Raw genomic sequence first — 27488 nt, 5'->3', positions numbered from 1 at the left:
CTCCACTTTGTGTTCCCTGAAAACCCCTACCTAGTCTTCCAGACCAAATTTAGGCATCCTCTCCTATGAACACCCTGGCCTCCCCCGGCTGAGCTGACCAATGCCTCCTCTATGTGCCTCACACTCCCTTCCATTCTATCTGCTCTTGGACTAAGGAGCGTTTACTGGGGACATGTTTATCTTCCACCAAACTGCCAGCACTTTGATACAGGGACTGTGACTTTCATTGTTGATTCCCAGAATAAAGGGCAAACTGGGTACCCAATGAATATTTGAAGAATCAAATTTTGCTGTTTGCTACTGAGATTGTTTAATTCCCTGGACTGGGCGGTGAAAGTGAATAAGGGAGAAAAATCAAAACAGCAGCACTAAGAGGATAGCACAACAGCAATGTATTAGGAAAAAACACGTTGAAGAGCCTCAGACAGAGACAGGGTGGCTGCTATAAGAACAACAGTTTAACTGCTAATGTCGTTTTGATCATCACTGTGTCTTAAATGTAACAGACTCAATCTTTTAGACACAGAGTACCTGTTCTTGAGATACAAATTTTATTTTTTAGAAGAGTTTTAGATTTACAGAAAAATTGCAAAATAGTACAGAGAGTTCCCATATACACCACACTCAATTTCCCCTATGATTAACATCTTATGTTAGTATGGTACATTTGTTACAATTAATGAACCAATACTGATACATTATTTTTATTATTAAAATAAATTATTATTAAATAAAATCTATGCTTAGATTTTCTTAGGTTTTTTTTTGCGGTACGCGGACCTCTCACTGCTGTGGCCTCTCCTGTTGCGGAGCACAGGCTCCAGACGCGCAGGCTCAGCGGCCATGGCTCACGGGCCCAGCCGCTCCGCGGCATGTGGGATCTTCTCGGACCGGGGCACGAACCCGCATCCCCTGCATCGGCAGGCGGACTCTCAACCACTGCGCCACCAGGAAGCCCCCAGATTTTCTTAGTTTTTACCTAATGTACCTTCCCCCACTCCCAGGATACCACATTACATTTAGTTGTCATGACGTCTTAGGCTCTTCTTGGCTGTGACAGTTTCTCAACTTTTCCTGCTTTTTGATGAACTTGACTGTTTTGAGGATTATTGGTCAGGTATTTTGTAGAATGTCCCTCAGTTGGGATTTATATGATGCTACTCATAATTAGACTGGAGTTATGGGGTTTTGGGGGGGAAGACCACAGAAATAAAGTGTCATTTTCATCACACCATATCAAGGGTACATACTATCTATATGACTTTAGACTCTTGATGTTGACCATGATCACCTGGCTGAGATAGTATTTGTTAGGTTTCTCCACTGTAAAGTCACTCTTTTATTTCTTCCTTCCCATACTGCACTCTTTGGAAGAAAGTCATTATGGGCAACCCACACTTAAGGAGTGGAGAGTTATGCCAGAGTATCTACATAAATAATTTGGAATTCTTCTGTATGGGAGATTAGTTTCCTTTCCTCCATTTATTTATTTATTCCATCATGTATTTATATCACAATGGATTCATGATATCTATTTTATACTTTGAGTTGTAATCCAATATTACTTTACGAATTTTGTTGCTCAAATTGTTCCAGCATTGGTCACAGGGAGCTCTTTCAATTGCCTCCTATGTCCCATCATTGTGGTTTGTTTTGTTTTGTTTTGCACAGTTCCTTACTTTCTGGCACTATAAGATGCTCTGGGATCATCTTTTTTTAAAAAAATTGAAGTATAGTTGATTTATAATATTATATTCAAGTATACAACAGAGTGATTCAGTATTTTTATAGATTATACTCTATTAAAAGTAATTATAAAATATTGGCTATATTCCCTGTGCTGTACATATAACATTGTAGCTTATTTATTTTATACATAATAGTTTGTACCTCTTAATCCTTTACCCCTATCTTGCCCTCTCTCCTTCCTTCTCCTACTGGTAATCACTTGTTTGTTCTTCATATCTGTGAGTCTGTTTCTGTTTTGTTATATTCCTTCATTTGTTTTATTTTTTAGATTCCACATACAAGTGGTAACACAGAATGTCTGTCTTTCTGTGTCTGACATTTCACTAAGCATAATGCACTCTAGGTCCATCCACGTTATTGCAAATGGCAGAATTTCATTCTTTTTAATGGCTGGGTAATATTCCACTATATATATATATATATATATATATATATATATATAGTGGAATATATATAAGTATATATATATCAATCACATATATATACACTGTATATATACACAGCGTTATATATTTTCTTTATCCATTCATCTGTTGATGGGCACTTAGGTTGCTTCCATATCTTGGCTATTATAAATAACGCTGTTATGAACATTGGTGTGCATTGTATCTTTTCAAATTAGTGCTTTCATTTTCTTTGGGCATATACCCAGGAGTAGAATTGCTGGATCATATGGAAGTTCTATTTGCAGTTTTTTGAGGAAACTCCACACTGTTTTCCACAGTGGTGGCACCAATTTACATTTCCACCAACAGTGTATACAAGTTCCATTATCTCCATTATCTTCAGTTTGAATGCCTTCATAAAAAAATTGAAGTAGAGTTGATTTACAATGTTGTGGCAATCTCTGCTGTACAGCAAAGTGACTCAGTTATCCACATAGAGACATTCATTTTTATATTATTTTCCATTATGGTTTATCCCAGGATACTGAATATAGTTCCCTGTGCGATACAGTAGGCCCTTGTTGTTTACCCATTCTAAATGTAATAGTTTGCATCTAACAACCCCAAACTCCCAGTCCATCTCTCTCCCTCCCCCCTCCTCCCTGGCAACCACAAGTCTGTTCTCTATGTCTGTGAGTCTGTTTCTGTTTTGTAGATAGGTTCATTTGTGCCATATTTTAGATTCCACATATAAGAGAATATCATATTTCTCTTTCTCTTTCTGACTTACTTCACTTAGTATGATAATCTCTAGCCGCATCCATGTTGCTGCAAATGGCATTATTCCATTCTTTTTTATGGCTGAGTAGTATTCCATTGTCTATATGTACCACATCTTTATCCATTCATCTGTCCATGGACATTTAGGTTGTTTCCATGTTTTGGCTATTATGAATAGTGCTGCTATGAACATAGGAATGCATGTATCTTTCTGAATTAGAGTTCTGTCCAGGTATATTTCCAGGAGTGGGATTGCTGAATCATATGGTAGTTCTATTTTTAGTTTTCTGAGGAACCTCCATACTGTTCTCCATAGTGGCTGTACAAACTTACATTCCCACCAACAGTGTAGGAGGGTTCCCTTTTCTCCACACCCTTTCCAGCATTATGTTATTGGTAGACTTTTTGATGATGGCCATTCTGACTGGTGTGAGCTGGTACCTCACTGTAGTTTTGATTTGCATTTCTCTAATAGTTGGTGATGTTGAGCAGACTTCCTGGAGGGCAGGGCAGGTGCCTGCCCCCCGGTGGGGGGAGCTGGGCCTTGGCCCTCTGATAGTCAAGGCCATGTCTAGAGGATGTCTAGAGGTGGCTGTGGGCTCAGGAAGTCTTTAGGTAGCCTGTCTGCTCCTGGGTGGGGCTGAGTCCCCACCCAGTTTGCTTGGCCAGTCCCAGCACTGGAGCCTACATGCTCTTGAGTGGGGTCAGGTCTTGGTGCTAATGAGCTACAGGAAGGGTACCACAATGGTGCCCACCCACAACAGTGTCCAGTGGTAGAAGGAACTCCCAAGCATGGTTGCAGCCAGTATCTATGTGCCCAGGGTGAGCTGCAGCTGCCCTCCACCTCTCCAGAGACTCTCCAAGACCAGCAGGTGGGTCTGGCCCAGGCTCCTATCAAATTACTGCTTTCACCCTGGGTCCCAGAGCATGTAGGATTTTGTGTGTGCCCTTTAAGAATGAAGTCGTTACTTCCCCCGGTCCTGTGAAACTCCCTAAATTAAGCCCTGCTGACCTTCAAAGCCAAATGCCCTGGGAGTTCCTCTTCCCAGTGCAGGACCCCTGAGCTGAGGAGCCTGATGTAGGGCTCAGAACTCTCCTTACTGTGGGAGAAACTCTGCAATATAATTATTCTCCAGCTTGTGGGTCACCCACCTGGGGGTATAGGACTTGATTATATTGTGAGTCTGCCCCTTCTACCCATCTTGTTGTGGCTCCTCCTAGTTGTACAAGATCATTTCTTGTAGGTTCTGGTCTTTTTCATTCAATGGTTGTTCTACAAATAGCTCTGATTTTTGTGTGCTCGTGAGAGGAGGTGAACTCGGCATCTTTCTAATCTGCCATCTTGGCCAATCTCAAAAATAGCCTTTAACATGTTGAGATATGTTCCCTCTATACCAAATTTGAAGAGAATTTTTATCATGAATGGATGTTGAATTTTGTCAAATGCTTTTTCTGTGTCTATTGAGATGATCATGTGATTTTTATCCTTCCTTTTGTTAATGTGGCTATCACACTGATTGATTTGCAGATCTGGAACTATCCTTGTATCCCTGGAATTAATCCCACCTGATCATGGTGTATAATCCTTTTTATATATTGTTGAATTCAGTTCACTAATATTTTGTTGAGGAGTTTTGCATCTATATTCATCAGAGATATTGGCCTGTAATTTCCTTTTTTTGTGGTGTCTTTGTCTGGTTTTAATATCAGGGTAACGGTGGCTTCATAGAATGAATTTGGGAGTGCTCCCTCTTCTTCATTTTTTTGGAATAGTTTGAGAAGGATAGGTATTTTCTCTTCTTTATATGTTTGGTAGAATTCCCTTGTGAAGCCATCTAGTCCCGGACTTTTGTTTGATGGGAGTGTATTTTTATTACAAATTCAGTCTCACTACTAGTGATTGGTCTGTTCAGATTGTCTATTCCTTTCTGATTCAGTCTTTGAAGATTGTATGCTTCTAGAAATTTATCCATTTCTTCTAGTTGTCCAATTTGTTAGCATATAACTTTGTATTATGATTTTTTTTTGTATTTCTGTGATATTGGTTGTTATTTCTCCTCTTTCATTTCTTATTTTGTTAACTTGGGTCCTCTCTCTTTTTTCTTGATGAGCCTAGATAAAGGCTTTTAAATTTTGTTTATCTTTTCAAAAAACTAGCTCTTGGTTTCATTGATCTTTTCTATTGCTTTTTGGTCTCTATTTTATTTATTTCTTCGCTGATCTTTATTACTTCCTTCCTTCTGCAGACTTTGGGCTCTGTTCATCTTTATCTAATTCCTTTAGATGCCAGGTTAGGTTGTTTGAGATTTTTCTTGTTTCTTGAGGTAGTCCTGTATCATTATAAACTCTTAGAACTGCTTTTGCTGCGTGCCATAGATTTTGGAAAGTTGTGTTTTTATTTCCACTTGTCTTGAGGTATTTTCTAATTTCCTCTTTGATTTCTTCATTGACTCACTGGATTTTTGGTAGCATGCTGTTTAGTCTATACATGTTTGTGTTCTTCCCATTTTCTTCCTGTAATTGATTTCTAGTTTCATATATCTGTGGTCAGAAAAATCGCTTGATATAATTTCTATCCTCTTAAATGTGTTGAGAATTGTTTTGTAGCCTGGCATGTGACCTATCCTGGAGAACATTCCATGTGCACTTGAAAAGAAAGTATATTCTGCTGGTTTTGGATAGAATGTCCTGTGGCTATCTATTAAGTCCAACTGGTCTAATATTCCATTTAAGAGTATTGTTTCCTTATTGATTTTTCTGTCTGGATGTTTTGTCCATTGATATGAGTGGGATGTTAAAGTCACCTACTATTATGGTATTATGATGGGATTCTCCCTTTATGTCTGTTAATATTTGCTTTATATATTTAGGTTTTCCTATGCTAGGTACATATATGTTAATGAGTGTTATATCCCTTGTATATTCTTGATCCTTTTATCATTATACAATGCCCTTCTTTGTCCTTTGTTATAGACTTTGTTTTAAAGTCCATTTTGTCTGATACTGCTACCTTTGCTTTCTTGTTTCCATTTGTACAAAATATCTTTTTCCATCCTCTCACTTTCAGTCTGTGTGTCTTTAGCTCTGAAGTCTCTTGTAAGCCACCTATAGAGAGGTCTTATTCTTTTTTTATCTGATCAGCCATTCTATGTCTTTTGATTGTAGCATTTAGTCCATCGACATTTAAAATAATTATTGACATATTTGTACTTGTTGCCATTTTGTTACTTGTTTTCTGGTTCTTTTTGTAGTTCTTCTCTGTTGTTTCCTTCTTCTTTTAGTTTCTTACCTCGTGGTTTCATGATTTTCTTTAGTGGAATGCTTGTGTTCTTTCCTCTTGGGTTTTTGTGTTTCTATTGTAGGTTTTGATTTGTGGTTACTATGGGGTTCATTCTATGTTGACCGGTAACTATAATTACTTGTTTTAAACTGGTATACTCATTTAAGTTCAAACACATTCTAAAAGAGCTACATTTTTAAAATTTCCCTTCCCCATGTTTTGTGTTTCTGATGTCATATTTTACATCTTCATGTGTACCCCTTCACTGTTTATTGTAGTTATAGTTGATTTTATAATAATTTTTGTCTTTTAATCTTCATACTAGCTTATTTAAATGGTTCATCCACAGCCTTTACTATATATTTGCCTTTACTATTGGGATTTCTCCTTTCCTATAGATTCTTACTTCTTCTTGTAGCCTTTTCTTTCCATTTAGAGATGAGCCTTTAATATTTCTTTTAGCGTCCATTTAGTATCGATGAACTCTTAGTTTTTGCTCATCTGAGAAGTTCTTTATCTCTAAAAGATAATCTTGCTGTGTAGAATATCCTGCATTGTAGGTTTTACCCTTTCAGCACTTTAAATATATCACGGCCAATCCCTTCTGGCCTGCAAAGTTTCTGCAGAAAAATCTGCTGATAGCCTTATGAGGGTTCCCTTTTATATCATTCTTTGTTTTTCGCTTGCTGACTTTAGAATTCTCTCTTTAACTTTTGCCATTTTAATTATGATGACTTAATGTGGGTCTCTTTGGGTTCAACTTTTTCAGAATCCTCTTTGCTTCCTGTACCTGGATATGTTTCCTTCCTCAGGTTTGGGACGTCTTCAGCCATAATTTCATCAAATACATTTTCAACCCCTTTCTCTCTCTCTTTTCCTTCTGGGACCCCTATAATGCGAATGCAGGTATGCTTGATGTTGTTCCAGAGGTCTCTTAATCTATTCTCCTTTTTAAAATTTCTTTTTCTTTCTGCTGCTCTGATTGGGTGATTTCCATTACTCTATCTTCCAGACAATTTATGTGTTCTTCTGTATCACCTAGTCCGTTTTTAATTCCATCTAGTGTGTTTTTCATTTCAGTTATTGTATTCCTCAGTTCTGACTGGTTCTTTTTTTATATTTTCTAGTTCCTTCTTTTATTTAATACATTTATTTAGTTTATTTATTTATTTTTGGCTGTGTTGGGTCTTCATTGCTGCATGCAGGCTTTCTCTATTTGCAGCAAATGGGGGCTACTCTTCATCGTGGTGCGCAGGCTTCTCATTGCGGTGGCTTCTCTTGTTGCAGGGCATGGGCTCCAGGCATGCGGGTTTCAGTAGTTGTGGCTTGCGGGCTCAGTAGTTGTGGCTTGCAGGCGCTAGAGTGCAGGCTCAGTAGTTGTGGTGCATGGGTTTCGTTGCTCCGCGGCATGTGGGATCTTCCCGGACCAAGGCTTGAACCCATGTCTCCTGCAGTAGCAGGCGGATTCTTAACCGCTGTGCCACCAGAGAAGCTCTCTAGTTCCTTAATATTCCCACTGTGTTCATCTATTCTTTTCCCTGGTTCAGTTAGCATTATTATTACTAATGCTTGGAACTATTTATCTGGTAAATTATTTATCTCTGTTTCATTAGTTGTTTTTTCAGGTTTTTTTCCTTGTTCTTTCATTTGAAACAAATTTCTCTGTCTTCTTATTCTGCTTAACTTTTTCTGTCTTTATGAAATTAGGTGAAACAGTTATCTATCCTGGTCTTGAAGGGTTGTCCTCTGTGGGAACATCCCTACACAATCTGCATGTGTCCAGTAGCTTTGATGGGAGGGCTGGATCTGACATGAGCACAAGTCACATCTTTCCTCAGGGTGTGCTGGCAGCTAGCATCTTGGTAGGTGGTGGGGCTGGAGAAGGAGGGGCTGAAGCCAGGGCCAGGTGTGAGGCAGGACTTCCCCTCTGCTCAGTGGCCATCACTGCCCTGTTGGGTGTGGGGTCTGATCTCAAATTGCTGGAACAGAGGTCCTGAGGGCTGGGTCCGAGCTGGTTCTAAGTGTCTGCTCTCCCCTTCCCCCTCCAGCATTGATACCTTTGCCCCAGAGGGGTGCAGTGCTGGAACAAGAGGTGCCAGAGTGGGCACCTGGTGCAGGCTGGGGTGTGTGCTGGCATGAATCTGTTTCTGTTTCGTAAATAAGTTCATTTGTTATATTTTAAATTCCACATATAAGTGACATCATATGATATTTGTCTTTCTCTTTCTGACTTACTTCATTTAGTATGATAATATCCAGGTCCACCCGTGTTGCTGCAAATGGCATTATTTCATTCTTTTTTTATGGCCAAGTACTATTCCATTGTATATATATACCACATCTTCTTTATCCATTTATCTGTCAGTGGACATTTAGGTTGCTTTCATGTCTTGGCTACTGTAAATAGTGCTGTAATGAACACTGGGGTGCATGTATCTTTCTAAATTAGTTTTGTCTGGATATATGCCCAGGAGTGGGATTGCTGGATCGTATGACAACTCTGTTTTTAGTTTTTTGAGGAACCTCCATACTGTTTTCCATAATGCATGCACTAATATACATTCCCACCAACAGTGTAGAAGGGTTCCCTTTTCTCCACATCCTCTCCAGCATTTGTTATTTGTAGACTTTTTAATGATGCCTACTCTGACTGGTGTGAGGTGGTACCTCATTGTAGTTTTGATTTGCATTTCTTTGATAATTAGCAACACTGAGCATCTTCTCATGTGCCTCTTGGCCATCTGTATGTCTTCTTTGGGGAAATGTCTATTTAGATCTTCTGCCCATTTTTCAATTGGGTCGTTTGTTTGTATATCTTGGAAATTAAGCCCTTGTCAGTCACATTGTTTGCAAATATTTTCTCCTAGTCTGTAGGTTGTCTTTTCATTTTATTTATGGTTTCCTTTGCTGTACAAAAGCTTGTAAGTTTGATTAGCTCCCATCCGTTTATTTTTGCTTTTATTTCTATTGTCTTGGGAGACTGACCCAAGAAAACATTGCTGCAATTTATGTCAGAGAATGTTTTGCCTATGCTTTCTTCTAGTTTTATGGTGTCATGTCTTATATTTAAGTCTTTAAGCCATTTTGAGCTTATTTTTGTGTATGGTGTGAGGGAGTGTTCTAACTTCATTGACTTACATGCATCAGTCCATCTTTCCCAACACCACTGACTGAAGAGACTGTCTTTTCTCCATTGTATATTCTTGCTTCCTATGTCAAAGATTAATTGACCATAGGTGTGTGGGTTTATTTCTGGGCTCTCTATTCTGTTTCATTGATCCATACATCTGTTTTTGTGCAAATACCATGCTGTTTTGATTACTGTAGCTTTGCAGTATTGTCTGAAGTCTACAGGGTTATGCCTCCCACTTTGTTCTTTTTATTCAGGATTGCTTTGGCAATTCTGGGTCTTTTATAGTTCCATATAAATTTTAGGATTATTTGTTGTAGTTCTGTGAAAAAAGTCATGGTAATTTGATAGGGATCATATTAAATCTGTAGATTACTTTGGGTAGTATGGCCATTTAAACAGTATTAATTCTTCCAATCCAACAGCATGGGATATCTTTCCATTTCTTTGAATCATCTTCAATTTCCTTTATTAATGCTTTATAGTTCTCAGCACATAAGTCTTTCCACCTCTTTGGTCAGGTTTATTCCTGAGTGTTTTTTTTTTTTTGATGCAATTTTAAAAGGGATTGTTTTTTGTTTTTTTTTAAAAGGGATTGTTTTTTACTTTCCCTTTTTTAGTGTACAGAATGCAACAGATTTCTGTATGTTAATATTGCATGCTGCTACCTTGCTGAATTCACTTATCAGTTCTAGCAGTTTTTGTGTGGAGTCTTCAGAGTTTTCTATATATATTATCATGTCATCTGCATATAATGACAATTTTACATCTTCTCTTCCAACTTGGATACCTTTTATTTATTTCTCTTGTCTGACTGCTGTGGCTAGAACTTCCAATACTATGTTGAATAGAAGTAGTGAGAGCAGGCATCCTTGTCTTATTTCAGATTTTAGTGGGAAGGGTTTCAGCTTTTCACCATTTAGTATTATGTTGGCTGTGGGTTTGTCATAAATAGCTTTTATTATGTTGAGATATATTCCCTCTATACCCACTTTGGTAAGAGTTTTTCTCATGAATGGATGTAGAATTTTATCAAATGCTTTTTCTGCATCTATTGAGATGATCATGTGGCTTTTGTCTTTTCTTTTGTTGATGTGGTGTATCACACTGATCAATTTGCATATGTTGAACCATACTTGTGACCCTGGGATGAATCCAATTTCATTGTGGTGTCTAATCTTTTTTATGTGTTGTTTGATCCCACTGGTTTTTAATCCAGCTAAAGGGACTTGTCCTCCCAGTGTCAGACCCTGGGGCTGGGGCACCCAATATGTGGTTCAAACTGCTCACTCCTCAGGGAGCATCTCTGAACCTGTGTAACCCCCCTCCTCTCTGTGTCCCCTCCCAGGGGTGTGGTCCCAACCTGATTGCTTTTCTTCCCTTTCTACCTGATTCCATGTGGATCTTTCTTACAGCTTTGGTTGTGTAAGTGTCTTTCTGCCAGTCTCGTTTGTTTCCAGTGAGAATTGCTCCACTTGTAGATGTATTTTTGATGTGTTTGTTGGGGGAGGTAAGCTCTGCATCCCCCTACTCTGCCATCTTGATCTCCCTCTCTAGGATCATTTTGTGTATTTCCTTTCCCAGTCCTAGATACAGACATTTCTCCAAGGAGCCCTGTTCTCTTCTATTGGAGAATGGTATAAGAAACCAAGATCTCGGTGGTGGGTGTGCTCATTGATAGTAGGGGTCTCATTGTTTCTATGCCTGGCATCAACTGCCCAAGGAGATACATGTGTCTATACCAAAGTGTGTATATGCATATAACTAGGATTATTTTTATATAGAGAGAGTACAAGTTTTGACAACCAAGTTATTACTCCTCAGTGGACAAAACTCTGACACAGCAGCATATTTAAATATTATAATCTAGAATTTTACTCCAAACCAAAAGAAGAAAAGATAGGTTTGGGGGATTTTTTTGGTCCATTTTGAATTTTTAAAATAAATATTTCTTCTGGTCTTCTCCTTCCTCCATGTTTCTGCCTATTTCCCAGAGGTGGTTTATCAAGTTTTATTTATTTCCTGGTGGCTGGTGTGGTCAGGAAGTTTGCTGATGTTGGCCAAAATGGCAGCTGTGGCCACAAGTTTCCCTGGTTGACCTGATACACTTGTTTGAGGAGCTAATGGACGTGGAGCTGGGTGAGACTGTTCTCCTTTAGGAATATGATATGAGGCTACCAATCCTGGGTCTACAATATAGCACACACACCAGATGGGCCTTCTCTCTGTCCTCTCTGCAGGGAAGTAGAAGGGTCCCTATGTCAGGGGAAGGTAGACCTGCCTAACCACCCCCAGTACCACCTCAAGATCACATCTTACCACCAAAACTCACTGGGAAGAGTCAGGGAAAGAACATCACTGAGGCACAATCCTACACCAAGCTGCCCCCACTGTATCTGACCCACTCTGCCACCTGCCACTTGTTCAGCAAACACGGATTGGACACCAGGCACAGACTAGGCCCAGGGACACAGAGATGGGTGAGGCTCTTGCCTCACTGCAGCTCCCAGTGTAACAGACAAGACAGACATTAAAAATAAATAGCTAGAATACAGTTTGTTATGTATCATTTTGGAGCAAAGTCTCTTAGCCTGGATCCATGGATGGACTTCAGGGTGTCCCCTAAAATTAATCATAAAAAGTTATATATGCTGGGTATTCCCTGTCTGCTCCCCCACTATATCTTCTCTATACTGTTCTGTGTCCCAGGAAGCTGACCTCTACAGTCTCCATCAGATGGGCTCACTAGATGCCCATGGGCTTTTAGCTGGATTTGGCTAGTGAGATGTACCACCAGGAAATCTGAGAGGGAGAGAGAAAAGTAGGGGTATATATTTCTCCACCAGTGGCTGCATTCCTCTGCCCAAGGCCACAGATCTTACTGGCTACCTCTCTTACAGTCACAGCTGTAGTGCTTCTTGGGTTCCCCTTTGTCTTTCAGGCTTAGGGGTGGTAACTGCTCCCTGTTTCTTTGTAGCCCAGGGTGCTTCACCATCCATATTGGGTTTCCTAAATTCTGCCCATATCTTTGTAAACAGTGCCTACATCAAACTCCATTCAATCATTTTGAGTGTGTGGAACCCTGAAAATATGTGAATCAGATTCGCAAAAGGGTCCATGACTCAAAAGAGGTAAAAAAGCCCCTTCTGCAGAAGTACATACAAGGTGATGTGGATCTAAGAGGAAGGTGTACTATCTATAACGCTGCTGGCTCCACAGAACAGTGCTCCACTCAAAATGCAGATCTGATCAAGTTATTCCCCTGCTTAAATCCTTCAGTGGCTCTCAGAATAAAGACCAAACTCCTTCATATGGCCAGCGAAGCCACACTTCATCTACACCTCTCTAATCTCACCCCAAAGACTCTTCCCTTGTTCTCTGTACTCTAGCCATTCTGAATTTTGTGTTCTGCACTTGTGCCAGGCTCCCTTCAGCCCTACAGCCTTGCACACTCTGATCCTTCTGTCTGGAAAGCCTCCCCCATCTTCTCTACTCATTTTCTGGGCCTTGGCTCAAGTGACTCTTCCCAGGGAACTTCCCTGACCCCCAGTCCAGGTCAAGTTCCTCTGTCACATACCCCATAGAACCCTGAATCCATCCTTCAGAGCACTTGTCTCAGCTTGCAACACATTTTTGTGTTTTGTGTTTGATATTTATTAATGTCATACATAAACTGTATGACATACATACACTGTAAGTTCCATGAAGGATGGAACCACATCTATTTCTGCTCATAATTGTGTCCTCTGCATTCAGCACAGTGCCTAATACATCAGAGATGCTTATAAGTATTTGCGGAGAAATGAATGAGTGAAAGTGATATTTGAATCAGGCCATGAAGGGTCAGTTTGCCAGGAAGCACAGACCAGGAGTCTAAGAGGCCACCTGAGGGCTCAAGAGCCAGTTAATCTGCTCAGTACATCCTACATAGATTTTCTTGGGCAACAGGCAAAGTCCCCCCACATCCCTTTCCCAACCACAGGATCAAAATAACTCAGAAACGTTACCTTTACATCAAGAGTGAGCATCAGCTCATACTGGTTGTAAAACTCGTTGGGGCTGGGCAACTGGTACTCCTTCGCTGTGCCCAGGAATGTCTCAATGTCAGTCAAGGCAATGTCAACCCCCTCTCGGGACTGGCACTTGTCTACAGCTTGGGAAGCCAAGAGGTAGATTCCTTCTTCACACCACTGGCTGACCTTTTAGAAAGAAACACAGTGCCCTTTGCAGTTAGCCTGCCCACAACTCAGCCACCACAGTCCTCAGGAGGTCCAACCTCATATGGGGTCTACAAGGATTCTGAGACAACAAGGAATTGTCATGGCACAGCATCGAGTTTAGAGGTCCAACCACTATAAATATAACCATGAGGTGGACAAGCCCAAATCAATTTTACATCTGCATACTTTTCAAGGAAGTCACTTAGTCAAAAAATAAATCATATAAGCATTCTTCTTTTCTCCACTGACAGTAATTGCCACATCTCTAAGAGGAGAGGGTTGAGTATTTCTACGTTTGGTCTAACCATAGAGAAATGCAACCAGTGGCTTTTTGGGTTTACCTTCTAGGCCAATTTCTTGCATCCTAATTGGTTACAAGAGCACAGAGTAAATAATGAGGCTTTAGACCTGACTCCTACATGCCTTCCTGGGAGAGGGAATGTCTCTTTTAACACAAACACCACTGTCCTCTGTCCACATTTGCATTTATTAGCGTTTGTCTTTCCAAGGGAAGCATCTAAGAATGCAAAGCTTTTAGCTCAGAACAGCAGTACTTAAACTTTCCAGAATGCTGGAATGAAAGCAGATAAGTAATGAATTCTAACAATTCAATTTTTTAAAAACTTAGAAAAAGACAAGGGCCATTGTGCTGTCTGAATATTTGTATGAAAAAAAGCTGCCCTTGCAAGTACATCTGCATTTCCATTTACCCTGTGACCTGAAAAGCTATGTAAAATAACTGTACAGAGATAAAAGACCAAAAGGGAGCTCTCTAAAGTAGTTATCTCTAAGTGGGAAAATTACAGGCAAATTAAATTTGTCTTTACTTTCCCTAAATTACCTACACTGAATGTGTACTACTATTAGAATAACAAAAAAATCATAAAGCTATTTAAAAATGGATGATTCCCACTGTGTGGGGATGAGGAGGGGAGTGGAATGTAATTAGTGTCCATAAGTAACTTTTTTCCTCCTCCTTCCTATATTTTTGGACTTCCAAAATAATAGAAAATTATGCTTTGATATATACTGTGAAAACTTTCTCTTTAAACATCATGCCTGTATCTGCAGAAAACACTAAGCTGGGGTCTTCTGCAGAGTCACAGCAGCTACTCACTCTCCGAGACACACACACACACACACACACACACACACACACACACACACACACACACACGCAGTCCACAGACTGGCGTTAAGCTATTATCTCTGGCAGGTCCTTCTGAGCCACTTGCTTCTGGAACAGCTATATTTCCTTGACACTAAAATCCCTTTGGCAGTGGGATGATGTAAACAGCCTGGGCGGGTGCCCCCAGCTATCAGAGAGAAACAATTGTGGAAATGGAGCATGCTGACTCACAGCGGGGAGCTCTCTGATGCCTGGGAACAGCTGACAGAGCAGGCTCCAGCAGTCACAGCTCCTGCTGACTGGCACTTGCCTCAGAGATCACTGCTGAAGGGCAGCGGGGGCTGTGCCCCCTCCCCGTGAGCACTCTGCATACAGTGTTGCTGTCTAGTCTAAGGAGCCTGGGGTTTGGAATTTGTCAGTCCTCACTTCAAACCTGTGATCCCCTATTTACGCCATGTGTGGTCTTGGGCAATCTTTTACCCCAGGGTTTTTCAGTGTTGTTCATGTACTACCTGCACCAAATCACCTGGGCACTTGAGGAAAATACTGATTCCTGGGCATCATCCCACACTTACTAAATCAGAGCCTCCCGAGTGGTACATCAGGAAATCTGCAATTATAGCAAGCTCACCTCATGTACTAAATGTTGTGACCCATTGACTTAACTATGCTGAATACCAATTTCTGTCTCTGTTAAATGAGGCCATTAATATCCTCCTCATAGGTTGTCTTGAGGATTAAATAGATGACATAATTATGCTCCTGGTAGGAACATAGTAGGTGCTCAGTAAATGGCAGGAGTGTATAGTGGTTGTTATTACTTAGGCTTCTTCAAAAGGATTCACAATCTGATGCCTTTACATGAGGAGAAGCACTTTGCAACTATAGTGCTTGGTTCTCTTTACACCTGATGGGGAATCATGAAAGGCCCCACAGGGCCAGGCCAAAACACACTCTTTAAGTCTGGGTCCACACAGAGGACACGGACTTAATAGTTTATTCAAATGGGATGTGGTGGATGGCTGGGGCATTTTTGACCTTCAATACCTCTATGACTTAGAATCTGCACAGTTTTTAACGCCTCTTGAGCGCTGTTTTCACATGAAGGACTTTATCCTCTCATCTCAGGAATCGTGAGGGGCAGGGAGGGCAAGTATGATTAAGAATGTTTCACAGAACATTTTGCAGACATCATGTTTGCAGCTTTGTTTTGCTTACCTTGTCCAACTGTCTATGCAACTCCAAGGACTTTTCTAAAATGTCATGTTTTTTCTTGTTTTCATTGATGAAGTCATCACAGAGGTGCCTGAGCTCTGCACACTGGGGTCTGATGGAGTCCACTGCATAGTGGTGGCTTTGTATGAGCTGGTCCCCAATTACTGCAAGCAGCTGGGCCTTTTCCAAGGACTCCTGCAAAGTGAACATCCACAGCCAAGCATCAGAAGCCGAGTCATGGTGAGGCTGGTATTTGCCTGGCACTGTGTGCTCCAAACTTGGAGGGAGGCTACGGAGGGGCTGGTCAGGTTTTAGGCTCAGAGACTGGGGCTGGGGAACCTGGGAAAGCACTGGGGTGGTTCAAGGTCCCCAGGAGGTCTAGCCTAGTCCAGGGTCATCTGCACTCTGAAGAAGAGCAAGTCATTCATTCAAATATTTGTTGAGTTCTGGGTTAAGCACTGAGGATATAGTGTTAACAAGCCAGGAATTTTCAGTTCAATGGAGAACTCAGATACTAAACAAATTATACAAATAATTAACTTATTACAACTGTGATAAATTCTAGGGCAGAAGAGCATGAAGTATTATACTGCACAGAATTGGAGACTGAATTATCTTGTCAACTGAATGGAAAAGGAAAAGGGACAAACATGTGGCCCTGAGGAGAGTGGGGAGTAAAGCTGAGGTTGAGAAAATAGTAGAGATCTGGTTTGGGCAACCCTATGGGGGGATCATGAGACTTAAGAATTATGTTTGTCTAAACCATTTCCTGCAGCCCACAAGGTCCCTGTCTGATCTGATATCGTCTGCTTAGCAACTGTATCTCCTCCCTCTTTCTGCACAGCTTGTTTCGTTCTAACCATATGTACCAAGTTTTTCCTGTTTTTAATTCATTCATCATGTATCATTGAGGACCTGCCATGTACCAAGCACTGTCCAGGTACTGGGGGTTTGGTGGTAAACAAAGCAGGCAAAATTCCCTGCCCTCACGAAGCTTACATTTTAGTAGGAGACACAGGCAATAAACAAATATGTAGATAATATAATATCTTAGACAGTGGTGAGAGCTATGGAGAAAAATCAAACAGGGAGAGGAGGGCCGGGAGCACTGGTGGAGGAGCTGCTATTTTAAATAGGGTAGTGAGAGAAGGACTCACTGAGAAGGTGCTGGCCATGCTGTGCAGAACACAGCAGCCTGAAACTGCTGTCCTTAGAAAGGCCTGCTTGCAAGGTTGGTCCTCGGCTGGCATCTGGGACAGTCAGGAGGGTTCCTATCATCCTTAATCAGAATGGCTCATGGTATCTAAACTGTTTGTGCAAACAATATGTTTTATGCTGAAGATCTGCTTTCTTCTGGGATTCCGGAATTCTGGTATACGCCAGTCAGAGGCCACCAACATGACTAGCCCCCAACAAAAACTCTGGGCACTAAGCCCCTAATGAGCTTCCCCGACAGGCAACATTTTACAATGCCGGTGCAAGCCATTGTTGGCGGCACTACGTGCATCCTGTGGGACTCCAATGGGAAACGACCCTTGGAAGCCTGCACCTGGTTTCCTCCAGACTTTGCCCCATGCACCTCTTCCCTTTGCTGGTTTTCCTTGGTATCCTTTCACTGTAATAAACCATAACCATAAGCATAATTATATGCTGAGTCCTATGAGCTCTCCTAGCAAATCTTCAAATCTGGGTGTGGTCTTGGGGACCCTTGACACAGGAGCCAAGATGTGAAGTGAGGGACAACCATGCAGCACTCGGCTGAGAGAGATGGGGGCATGTTTGACATGTTCAGGTAGCAGGAGGAAGCTACTGTGACTGCAGCAGAGGAAGCAAGGAGGAAAGGAGGGACATGAGCAGAGAGGAAAGAGGGGGATCTGACCAGGGAGGGCCTTGCTGCCATTGCGGGCACTTTGTCTCTTATTCATTGTGACATGGGATGCACTGGACGGTTTCGAAGACAGGACCTCATTCATATTTTTGAAAGGATTGCTTCAGCTGTGGTGTCAAGAATGCTAGAGAAGAGGGAAAGCAAGGAGACCAGTTAGGGGGCTACTGCAGTAATCCAGGTAAGAGGTATGGCTTTAACAAGGCCAACAACCAAACCAGCTCCTATCTCAGCACCCTTCCCTGGGATGCTCCTCCCAGGTCTATGCTCTTAGTTCACCCCCTCCCAGGCCCTCTCCCTCACTTTGTTCTCATTTTATAACAGCACTTACTTCTACCTGAAAGTATTTTCTTTCTCTACTTTAAGGTATGATTCCTCCCTCTTCCACCCATGCCCACCAATACATAAGCTCCGTGAGATCACTTAGTAGGCATCCCATAAATATTTGGTCAATAAGATAAAAGAATAAATGAACCAATGAACTAGGGGATGCAGTGATCTGCTTGGCTGGAACTGTGTGAACAACACTGACCTGAGTCAAGACAGATGACTGCCACGTCCCCAGAGGCCTCCAGCACAGGAGGCCCACACACACCCTTGCTGACCAGGTTGAGCATCCAGGGTGCCACATTTGCCCTGGTTTAGCTTTTCATAGTAACACTAGGAAACATGGTGACTCCAGGTGATGACAACCTGCCCCTCTCTTAATTTACAGCGGTGTATGATTTCAACAATTTCAAAACCCCTGCCCCCTACCCAGTCAATCATTAGCCAAGTCCCACGGAGCACACATCCTTCTTAATCCGTTTTGAACTCAGCCCTTCCCTACCACCTCCTTGTCACTGTGTGCTCAGACCTTGGTGCTTTCTGACTGGGACAGCTGGTCTCCTTGATTTCCTTCAGGCTCTCCTTCAAATCACGCTCCACACTACTGACAAAATGGCAATTCCATCACGACGTCTATTCCTGTCTACATCACTCCTGAGCCTCAAATCCTTTCCTGGCTCCCTACTGTCTTCAGGAAGAAGTTCAAACTCCTGACCAATGCACAGAAGGCCTTTCACTCTCTGGCTCATACCTGTGGCTCCTCCTCCTTCACTCTGTCATCCCATCCTCTGCTGTAACTGGACTAATGACTCCCTTGTAGTCCCCCAAATATTCAGGCAGCTTCAGGCCTCCATGCCTTCTCTACTTGCTCTCTCTGCCTAGAAAACCCCATCCTTCCCTCATCACCCCTCCCCCTACCTCTTCCCCTACCTTTCCCCTACTCCCCCCGCCCCACCATGTACACACACTACTCTGTAACTAACTCCAAATCACCCTTCAGAGTTCATCTTCTTCAGGAAACTTCCTCTGACTCCACCTTTTTACTTTGATGCCCCTCCTCTGTGCTCCCATAACACCCTAGGCCTTTCTTTTTTTTTTTTGTAGTACGCAGGCCTCTCACTGCTGTGGCCTCTCCCGCTGCAGAGCACAGGCTCCGGACGCGCAGGCTCAGCGGCCATGGCCCACGGGCCCAGCCGCTCCGCGTCATGTGGGATCTTCCCGGACCGGGGCTTGAACCCGCGTCCCCTGCATCGGCAGGCAGACTCTCAACCACTGCGCCACCAGGGAAGCCCGCTAGGCCTTTCTTGATCAGAGCATGAACTTGACTGTGTTGTGGTCAGTTGTCTATTGCCCACACTATGCCACAGACCCTTGTGGGCATGCACCAGCTCTTATTCAACTTAAATAGTACACAGCACGTATTAGGTACTTAAGAACAAATGATTGTTGTGCAAAACAAAACAAAAAAATAGTACACAGCACGTATTAGGTACTTAAGAACAAATGATTGTTGTGCAAAACAAAAAAAGGAGTAATGATATGGGAATAAAGAGACATGAATCAAGCAGTGGCTATTTAAAAGAACTCAGGGATAAATACTCAGTGCACTTATTCTAAACAGCAATGGCCCAGATGCACTTGGTCACCATCGCTCAAAGGAGGTTAGAATTCTAATTCCTTGGGCAGTGATTTTTGACTTTTTTGCTCACTGCTGTGTCCTCAGAACTCAGAGCAGTATGTGGTACGGTAGGAGATCAATAAATATTTGCAGAATGAATATAAGAATGAATGAGACACTCTTACTAGAACTGCTCAGTCACTGAACGTTGAACCTAGGAAATATTCTGCAGCCCAGAATTTACCCCACCACCTCTGCTATTAACAAAAACATCTAACATTCACTGAAAGCTTACTATATGCCAGGTACTGTTTAAAATGCTTACATCAATGATTCCTTTTACTCTTCACAACAAACTTTTAATGTATGTGCTGTTTTACAAAAGAGGAGTGGAGACACAATGGCCCAGGGTGACCCGGGTAGGAAAGAGAAGAGCCAGGCTTCAAACTCAAGCAGTCTGGCTCCAGAATCTGGCTGTGGCCAACACACACAGAGAAAAATGGCTGTGCTTGTCCTGCCTGAGCTTAGAGACCTCATTTGGTTGATTGAACCTGTCTGACTTTAGTCAAATGCAGAAACATGAAAACTTGGCCAGTACATCTCTGTTGACTCTTGTTTTTTTAAAGTCCAGCTGCCTAATTTATTAAGAATAGCACAAGTTTTCTGGGCCTAGGGAACTTCACCACAGGACGCTCCCCAGGTTACCTGTGGCAGTCACAGCTGCGTCCCTGTGGCATGCAGCATCTCACCCTTCAGAACTGTTCTTAAAACACTTGAGATGTTGGAGGAAAGATGTCCATAACAGGTCCAAATTGATTTTGGGAAGGGATCCATAAATACAATACAGAATTCACCACTGGATGGCTGGAAAATTACTCTACTGAAATGAATGGATAATAATAATAGCTTCTAAGCTCTGACCACCTACTACATTCCTGACACTCTCTAAGTCCTTACTATACATCATCTATTCATTTCATCTTCCCAGGGACTCTTGTGAGGTAGGAATTATTACCCACTTTACAGATGAGAGGGTATGTTCAGAAAGGCTAAGAAACTTGACTAGGGTCACACAGTTGGTAGCTGTTAGAGCCGAGATTTGAATCCAGTTCCTTCTAACTCCAAAGCCTGTGTCTTGCCACCTTCCAGCCTACGTGGCTTCCCCACATGTGCTAGAATAATGGCTGCACATTATTATTAATGAAGTCATTATTATTCATGACTATCAAATCCTTCAGTTGCCTGCCAAGAACTTTACTGTAAAACCTCCAAATTGCATTTTATTTTTCAGTCTATATAGCTTCTGCTCAAGATAATCAGGCAACAAAACCTCCAAAGTAAAAAGAAATAATGAGAAAGAAATGGCTGAAATCAGGTACTCTGATCATAAGCCTGCCTGGCATCTTTCAGATGCTGAAAACTTCAGAAGGCTGGTCAAGTTGCAACATGTAATTCAGAAGCCTTTATTGTAATAACAGCTTATTTTTCCCCCAGGACTCTATTGCTATAACAGATGAAGCTGGACATGTTTATTCTGGAAGAAAATGGTGAAGAAGGGGCGATACTGCTACATAGGGAACCCAGGACAGACCCACAGATAATGGCATAGGAATGGAACGCATGCGGAAGAGGGTCAGGTGAAACAAGAAAGGCAGAAAGTTAATGGTTGTTGAAACTGAGCTGTAGACACATGGGAGTTCCTTGTACTCGTCAATCTACTTTTTTGTGTGCTTGAAAATTTCCATTAAAGAAAAAAGTCATGGGCTTCCCTGGTGGCGCAGTGGTTGGGAGTCCGCCTGCTGAGGCAGGGGACAGGGGTTCGTGCCCCGGTCCAGGAAGATCCCACATGCCGCGGAGCGGCTGGGCCCGTGAGCCATGGCCACTGAGCCTGCGCGTCCGGAGCCTGTGCTCCGCAACAGGAGAGGCCACAGCAGTGAGAGGCCTGCGTACTGCAAAAAAAAAAAAAAAAAAAAAAAAGGCATGCCCCTCCAGCTAGATTACATCCCTAGGAGGTTAATGATCTGGGCTCCATGCCTTCTTGGACACAGTAGTGTAACTGCTGGCCCCTGGCCTTGGAGGGAGATGTCAAGGCTGAGAAACGATTGGGTCTCCCTGTTTTGTCCTGGTCTGCTCCTTGTTGGCCCATCAGCAAAGGTCCCAGCATACCTCACAGCCAAAACCCTATAGCAAATTCTGCTTTTAAAGAAGTACGAGGGGTACTGGAACCACTGTTTCTCAGAATTAGAGATAAGCACTCAAAAGACGATTAATCCTAGGGGTAAGATGGGAATAAAGACACAGACCTACTAGAGCATGGACTTGAGGATATGGGGAGGGGGAAGGGTAAGCTGGGACAAAGTGAGAGAGAGGCATGGACATATATACACTACCAAACGTGAAATAGATAGCTAGTGGGAAGCAGCCGCATAGCACAGGGAGATCAGCTCGGTGGTTTGTGACCACCTAGAGGGGTGGGATAGGGAGGGTGGGAGGGAGGGAGACGCAAGAGGGAAGAGATATGGGAACATATGTATATGTATAACTGATTCACTTTGTTATAAAGCAGAAACTAATACACCATTGTAAAGCAATTATACTCCAATAAAGATATTCTAAAAAAAAAAGAACCACTGGTCTAAAAGGAGAGACAACACTTAGTATCTTTCTTTTTTTTTTAACATCTTTACTGGAGTATAAAAAAACAAAAAGACGATTAAACCCTCAAACCAGAAGAGGGTAAAAGAACAGGCTCCAGTTGGCTCAGAGGCTACCATGAGGACGATGCCACTGCACAGAGTAAGGGGGTTGGCAACAACCCAGAAATCAGTGTGTGGCTCTGCTGAAAGGGAAGCTGACCCCTGGGTGCTGAGCGAAGGACAAACCTCAAGCAGGTTTTGGTGGCTTCTACCCAAACATTACCTTTTTCCTTTAAGACTTTACAGGACAAATGGAAAGATTAGCCAGGCCCATATCACTTGAAGAAACAATGCCGCTTACAAATCTGAGTGAAGAAATGTTTTAAAAGTTCCGGTTATGATAAGATAGCTTTATTTGGTTCACCCAAAGGCAGAGGGATAGGTCTACTGCATCCTTTAGCAAATAAGTAAAAAACAGGGTAAGCAAGGCACAGGATGGGTAAAACCAATCTTCCTGGGCTCCAGGTTGTAGGTTAGCCCAGCTGTTCAGGAATGTTGCCCGTGAAAGATGCCCCATGACCATAGGTTTTGCCCCTACCTCCGGTCAGTGATTTTTGAAGTATGTACCAAAGATCACAAGTCCAAGGAGGTGGGCAGAAGAGAGGATGTGAATGCAGTCATGCAGATCCACCCCCAGTATTTAAAACCCAACCCAGAGCACCATCCAATGGCTTCCCGTTCCACTGAGAATAAAATCCAGTCCTCATCACCATTGCTCCCACCTGTGTTCTCCTGTCTCATTATGTTCCAGCCACATTCCTTGGGCCCCCAGCCTCGTTCCCACCTCAAGACCTTTGTACTTGCAGCTCCTCTGCCTTGACTGCTATTCCCTAAATCTTTGCATGGCTATACAGATCTCAGATCAAAGGTCTGAGAGGCCTTTCCTGACTACTAAAGTAGCAACACCCCCAGTCACTTTCTATCATGTCCTGTTATTTTCTTCATCCCACTTGTCACTATCTGATATGATTATTTATTTGATTACTTTTCACTTGTCTGTCTCTCCCCAGTAGAATGTAACCCCCATGAAAGCAGGGTCTTGACTGTCTGGTTTGCCACTATAGCCACAGAATCTAAGACAAGGAATACCTGGTGATGAATGAGTACCTTCCTGGTAGGTCAGTAGCTACCTTGGTGATATACCTTCCTGGTAGGTCAGTAGCTACCTTGATGAGATATATATATATGACACCATATTTATTAAACCACAAATAAAGGTACTGGGCTTGATGAGGCATTTTCCCTAAAATATGAATGTATGTAAATGAAAACACACAGCATCTACATTTAATAAGGAGTTCACTTGAAAAAAACCAGAACTGCATAGAACTGGGACTATCTTGCAGCCTCTGAGACATATAATTATCAGATACATGAAATTCAATTTTTTTCATTGTTTAATAAACATTTCTCATGCCTTTAGCACTAAAGCATTTAGTTGTCAACGATCATCAATAAGAGGAGTGCTCACCAGGTAAGAATGGGATTGCTGAGTGAGAGTCTGGGTGCACAGGTGGGTCTATGTGTTCACACATGTGCAAAAGCACGTGCAGCTCAGAATTCACAACTGACAGCTCTTAAAGCCAGAGTGGCCTTGGTTTACGTTTGTTACTATTCTCTGGGGAAGTATGTTACTAACAATAATGTGAGTGTCAAAAGCCTAACTTTAATGTGTGTGTCAAATGCCTGGGGATCTTATTAAAATGCAGATTCTGATTCTGAGGTGGGGCCTGAGATTTACCCATATTTCCAATAAGTTCTCACTCAGGTGACGGCTTCTGGCCAGAGGATCACACGTTGAGAAGCAAATTTCTAGTACTACAAAATTACCATCTACCATAATCTAGAGGAAAGACACCTCTAGATTAGATCAGAAAGGAAGTGGTAACCATAGAAGACTTAGTTCCCAAGAGACAAAAATATAGAGAACCCAATTAAAGAAAAGCAGAAAGGAACTTCTCTGGAAAGATGACTGGGCTTTCTTAAATTCATAATAAGCCAAATTTGTAAGGACTTAAGATAGACTCACTCCTAAGTGCTGATTTGTGTTCAGATCTGGGAAACTGTTTAACTCTGGTATGAGAATCTGAAACATATATTCCTTTCAAGTTCCTTTACAAGTTTGATATTTCCAACTCTTTGAGCATGAGAAAGCAGAAAGCTTTGCCAACTCTCTGTAGCAACAGAACTAATGTGGACCAATTTCCCCATCTTGCCTATTATAAAACTAGTTATTTTTCTCTGGTTTGCCCTTTAAAAGTTTCCCCTCCTTACCACCAACTCCTGCCCCAACCTCTGGCCCAGTGGGTAACATACCCAGTGTGACCTTACTTCCTGTTTTTCCCCCACTAGTCTGTCACCTCATGAATGGGCAGGGCCACCTGGAACTCTCACCCCACCGAAGCCTCCAGCCTCAACTGGGTGCTCTGGCAGCCTTAACAGAACTCTCACTGCCCTCATCATTCCTCATAGTTGTTAATGTGCATATCTCCCTGGAGACCTGGGGTGAGTGTCAGGTCACTGAAAAGGCAGGATTTGGGCATTCCTGTGTCTTTTGGCAACCTTCTAGCAATAATGAGTGGCCATGATCTGTCACCATCCACAGTGACCCTCTTCATGGTCCACAAAAATGGCAAAAAAAACAAACCTGGCCTTTTCCTTCCAGTTTTTTGTATTCCTTAAGAAGTTGCTCCACACGCGTTGCACTGTCTCCGATGTCTGTAAACTCCGCTTGCTCTGCCAACACATTGTCCAGGGCAAACTTAACCTACAAGACACATTAGAAAAGCCCAGACATAAGCCAATGGACACCCATGTGGAGGTATAGGTTTGTTATACTCTAGACAACTTGAAAATCCAAAAAGGATTCAGGACATATGTGTATCTATATAGATTTTTTTTTCCTACAGCTCATCAGCTTTCAGATTAAGCTGAGGGTGCTGAGACACACGTGGATGGAATATTAAAGCTTCACTGAATCAAAAAGGAAGGTAAACCATCACTGAAATACCATGTATGCCAACAGGAAAATGGGATTCTAGTACATTGCTAACCCACTGAAAAGGTGAGAAGAGGAATCAAAGATATAAGGAGGGGACTGGATTGGGGAGGGGAGGGAAGCCCGATGCCCAGAGTTCAAGGGCGGAGAGAGAACCAGAAGTCACTGAAACATAACGGAAGTTTTATTAAACAAGAAAATAATACCTCACAAAAATTGTGTTCAAAGTGCTGCAGTTGTAGGCATTGATTAAGCTTCAGGTGATGCTCAGACCAGAACTGACTAAAGGCTTTTTCTGTTTCATTCAACTGAACTAATAACCTGTCAAGAAAGAACAAGAAAGGACATGCAGTCAGCATTCATTTCCACAGGCTCATGGAGATAACACCCGTGTTTTTAGTCAGTGTTACTAATTGTGATAATCTCCTTATTATGAAGTCTGCGTCACCTATGACTTTCTCCTAGTTCAGCTGGTTTCCACATTTCCCATTTTTTAATCAGGACACCCTCAGGATTAGGCAGACACTTCACTTCAGATGCAGCTGCTATGCTTTAAAATGTACCCCAGGTAACCTTACCTTTCTCTCTATTTCTTTCCGCCTAAGAAGACAGGTGTGCAAAGCACAGCACCCAACCAAACTGTTATTTGGCAATGAAGCTCAGTAAATACTACCATCTTCCTTGATATCCTGGGATGAAAGCAGATCATAGGAAGAGGGAATGGCATTCTCATAAAAAGATCTCTGTAGATGGATGCCAGAAGGATACCATGGTTTTTCCTTCGTTGTCTCAAATATTCTTCTTTCGTGACCCCACCAAGACCCATAAGCAGTTATTTCCATCTGTTCTTGGTTGTTTCAGATCATCTGGTTCTATGTATTCTCTCCTGAAAAAGCAGATTCCACCCCTCTCACTCACCTTTCCATGGTAGCTACATTCTCAGCTTCATTGAGACTGAGTTTGCTGGTGGGACTTTTGGTTGCTTGTTCTTGAATACATGACAGCAATGTGGCCCCTTGCTTTCCAAGTAATTTTAGCTCATCCTAGAGAAAGGAAAATACAGTCTCTCTTAGGAGGAATTAAAAGCAAATTCTAGGTAGATTTGAGGTGAGGAAAATGGTAGCTCGGTATATTTTTATTATATAGCAAATTAAATGCTAAAGAAGTCAAGCTATAGCTTTTTAAATTGATTAACTTATCCCTAAATAGGTAATACATACACAATACAAAATTCAAAATATACAAAAGGGTACATATTGAAAACATCAAGTCTGTGTCCACAGCCCATTCACTTTCCCATTCCAAAAGCAACAACTGTTAAGTTTTTGTGTGTATCTCAAGTTGTTGTAAATTAAAAACAATTAGTTAATAAAATCTGGTTTTAATCCAAGATAGTGACCAGAAACAAGAAAATGACAGATATCAAATGTTAAGTGCTGGAAAACGCCATGCAATAATAATGTAATCATTGCTAGTTGACCATAAAAAAAAACTTCATCTGGTCTCATCAATAAACACCTGCCAGTCCTGCCCCCAGAGTGTGGCCTTGTTCAGTTATCAAAGTTCAGCAGAGATGGGTAGCAATTTCAGTTTGACAGGGAAAGATTCATATTTCCAAGGCAATTCTATTCTCCTCTTTTTACATAGGGACTTAGGGCACTGCAACTAGGGAAGATGTCAGCCTCTCTCTTTCCAAATCCAGTGGCTCTAGTCCTCTACTCACATAATACAGGTGGTCTCTCAATGCCCTGAGCATTAAGCATAGGGGTAGCCTAAAGGGGTGGAGCCTGGCCTAGAATTTTGCTGCTGAGAGTTTTGGGTTTTGTTCCTGGGTCACTCAGGATGCTCGTTTGGTATGCCCTGAAGGTAAGAATAGTTACAAAACAATCTCCTTGATGCACATGAACACTAAATCTCTTCCTCCAGGCCCAGCCATCTCCAGCCTCACTGATGCAGAACTCATTCCCTGTGGGAGGAGTTTTATACTCTCCACTCCAGTCACACAGAAATCCAGGCCCTCTCAACCTTACGCCTTTGTTCCTCGTCTCCCATCCCACTCCAGTATTCACCCCTTT

The 27488-nt window shown here is 42.1% G+C and overlaps 1 protein-coding gene across 1 annotated transcript in view; it reads right to left on the bottom strand.

Moving 5' to 3' along the window:
* The window catches only part of MCF2L2 (MCF.2 cell line derived transforming sequence-like 2), a 194542-nt gene that overhangs the window by 105941 nt on the left and 61113 nt on the right, over positions 1 to 27488 (bottom strand). Inside the window, exons 7-11 of the mRNA XM_029214819.1 lie at positions 26332 to 26456; positions 25620 to 25734; positions 25063 to 25182; positions 15893 to 16084; positions 13333 to 13524 (exon numbers count right to left, since the gene is read on the bottom strand). Coding sequence (XP_029070652.1) covers positions 13333 to 13524; positions 15893 to 16084; positions 25063 to 25182; positions 25620 to 25734; positions 26332 to 26456 — 744 coding nt within the window. The remainder of the gene's footprint in view (positions 1 to 13332; positions 13525 to 15892; positions 16085 to 25062; positions 25183 to 25619; positions 25735 to 26331; positions 26457 to 27488) is intronic.

Source organism: Monodon monoceros, unplaced genomic scaffold (assembly GCF_005190385.1).
Source record: "Monodon monoceros isolate NGI ecotype Baffin Bay Population unplaced genomic scaffold, NGI_Narwhal_1 Super_Scaffold_11, whole genome shotgun sequence".
In the NCBI taxonomy this organism is placed as follows: domain Eukaryota; kingdom Metazoa; phylum Chordata; class Mammalia; order Artiodactyla; family Monodontidae; genus Monodon; species Monodon monoceros.
The sequence above is the reverse complement of the archived record's forward strand: the minus strand, read 5'-3'. Positions and strand labels throughout refer to the sequence as shown.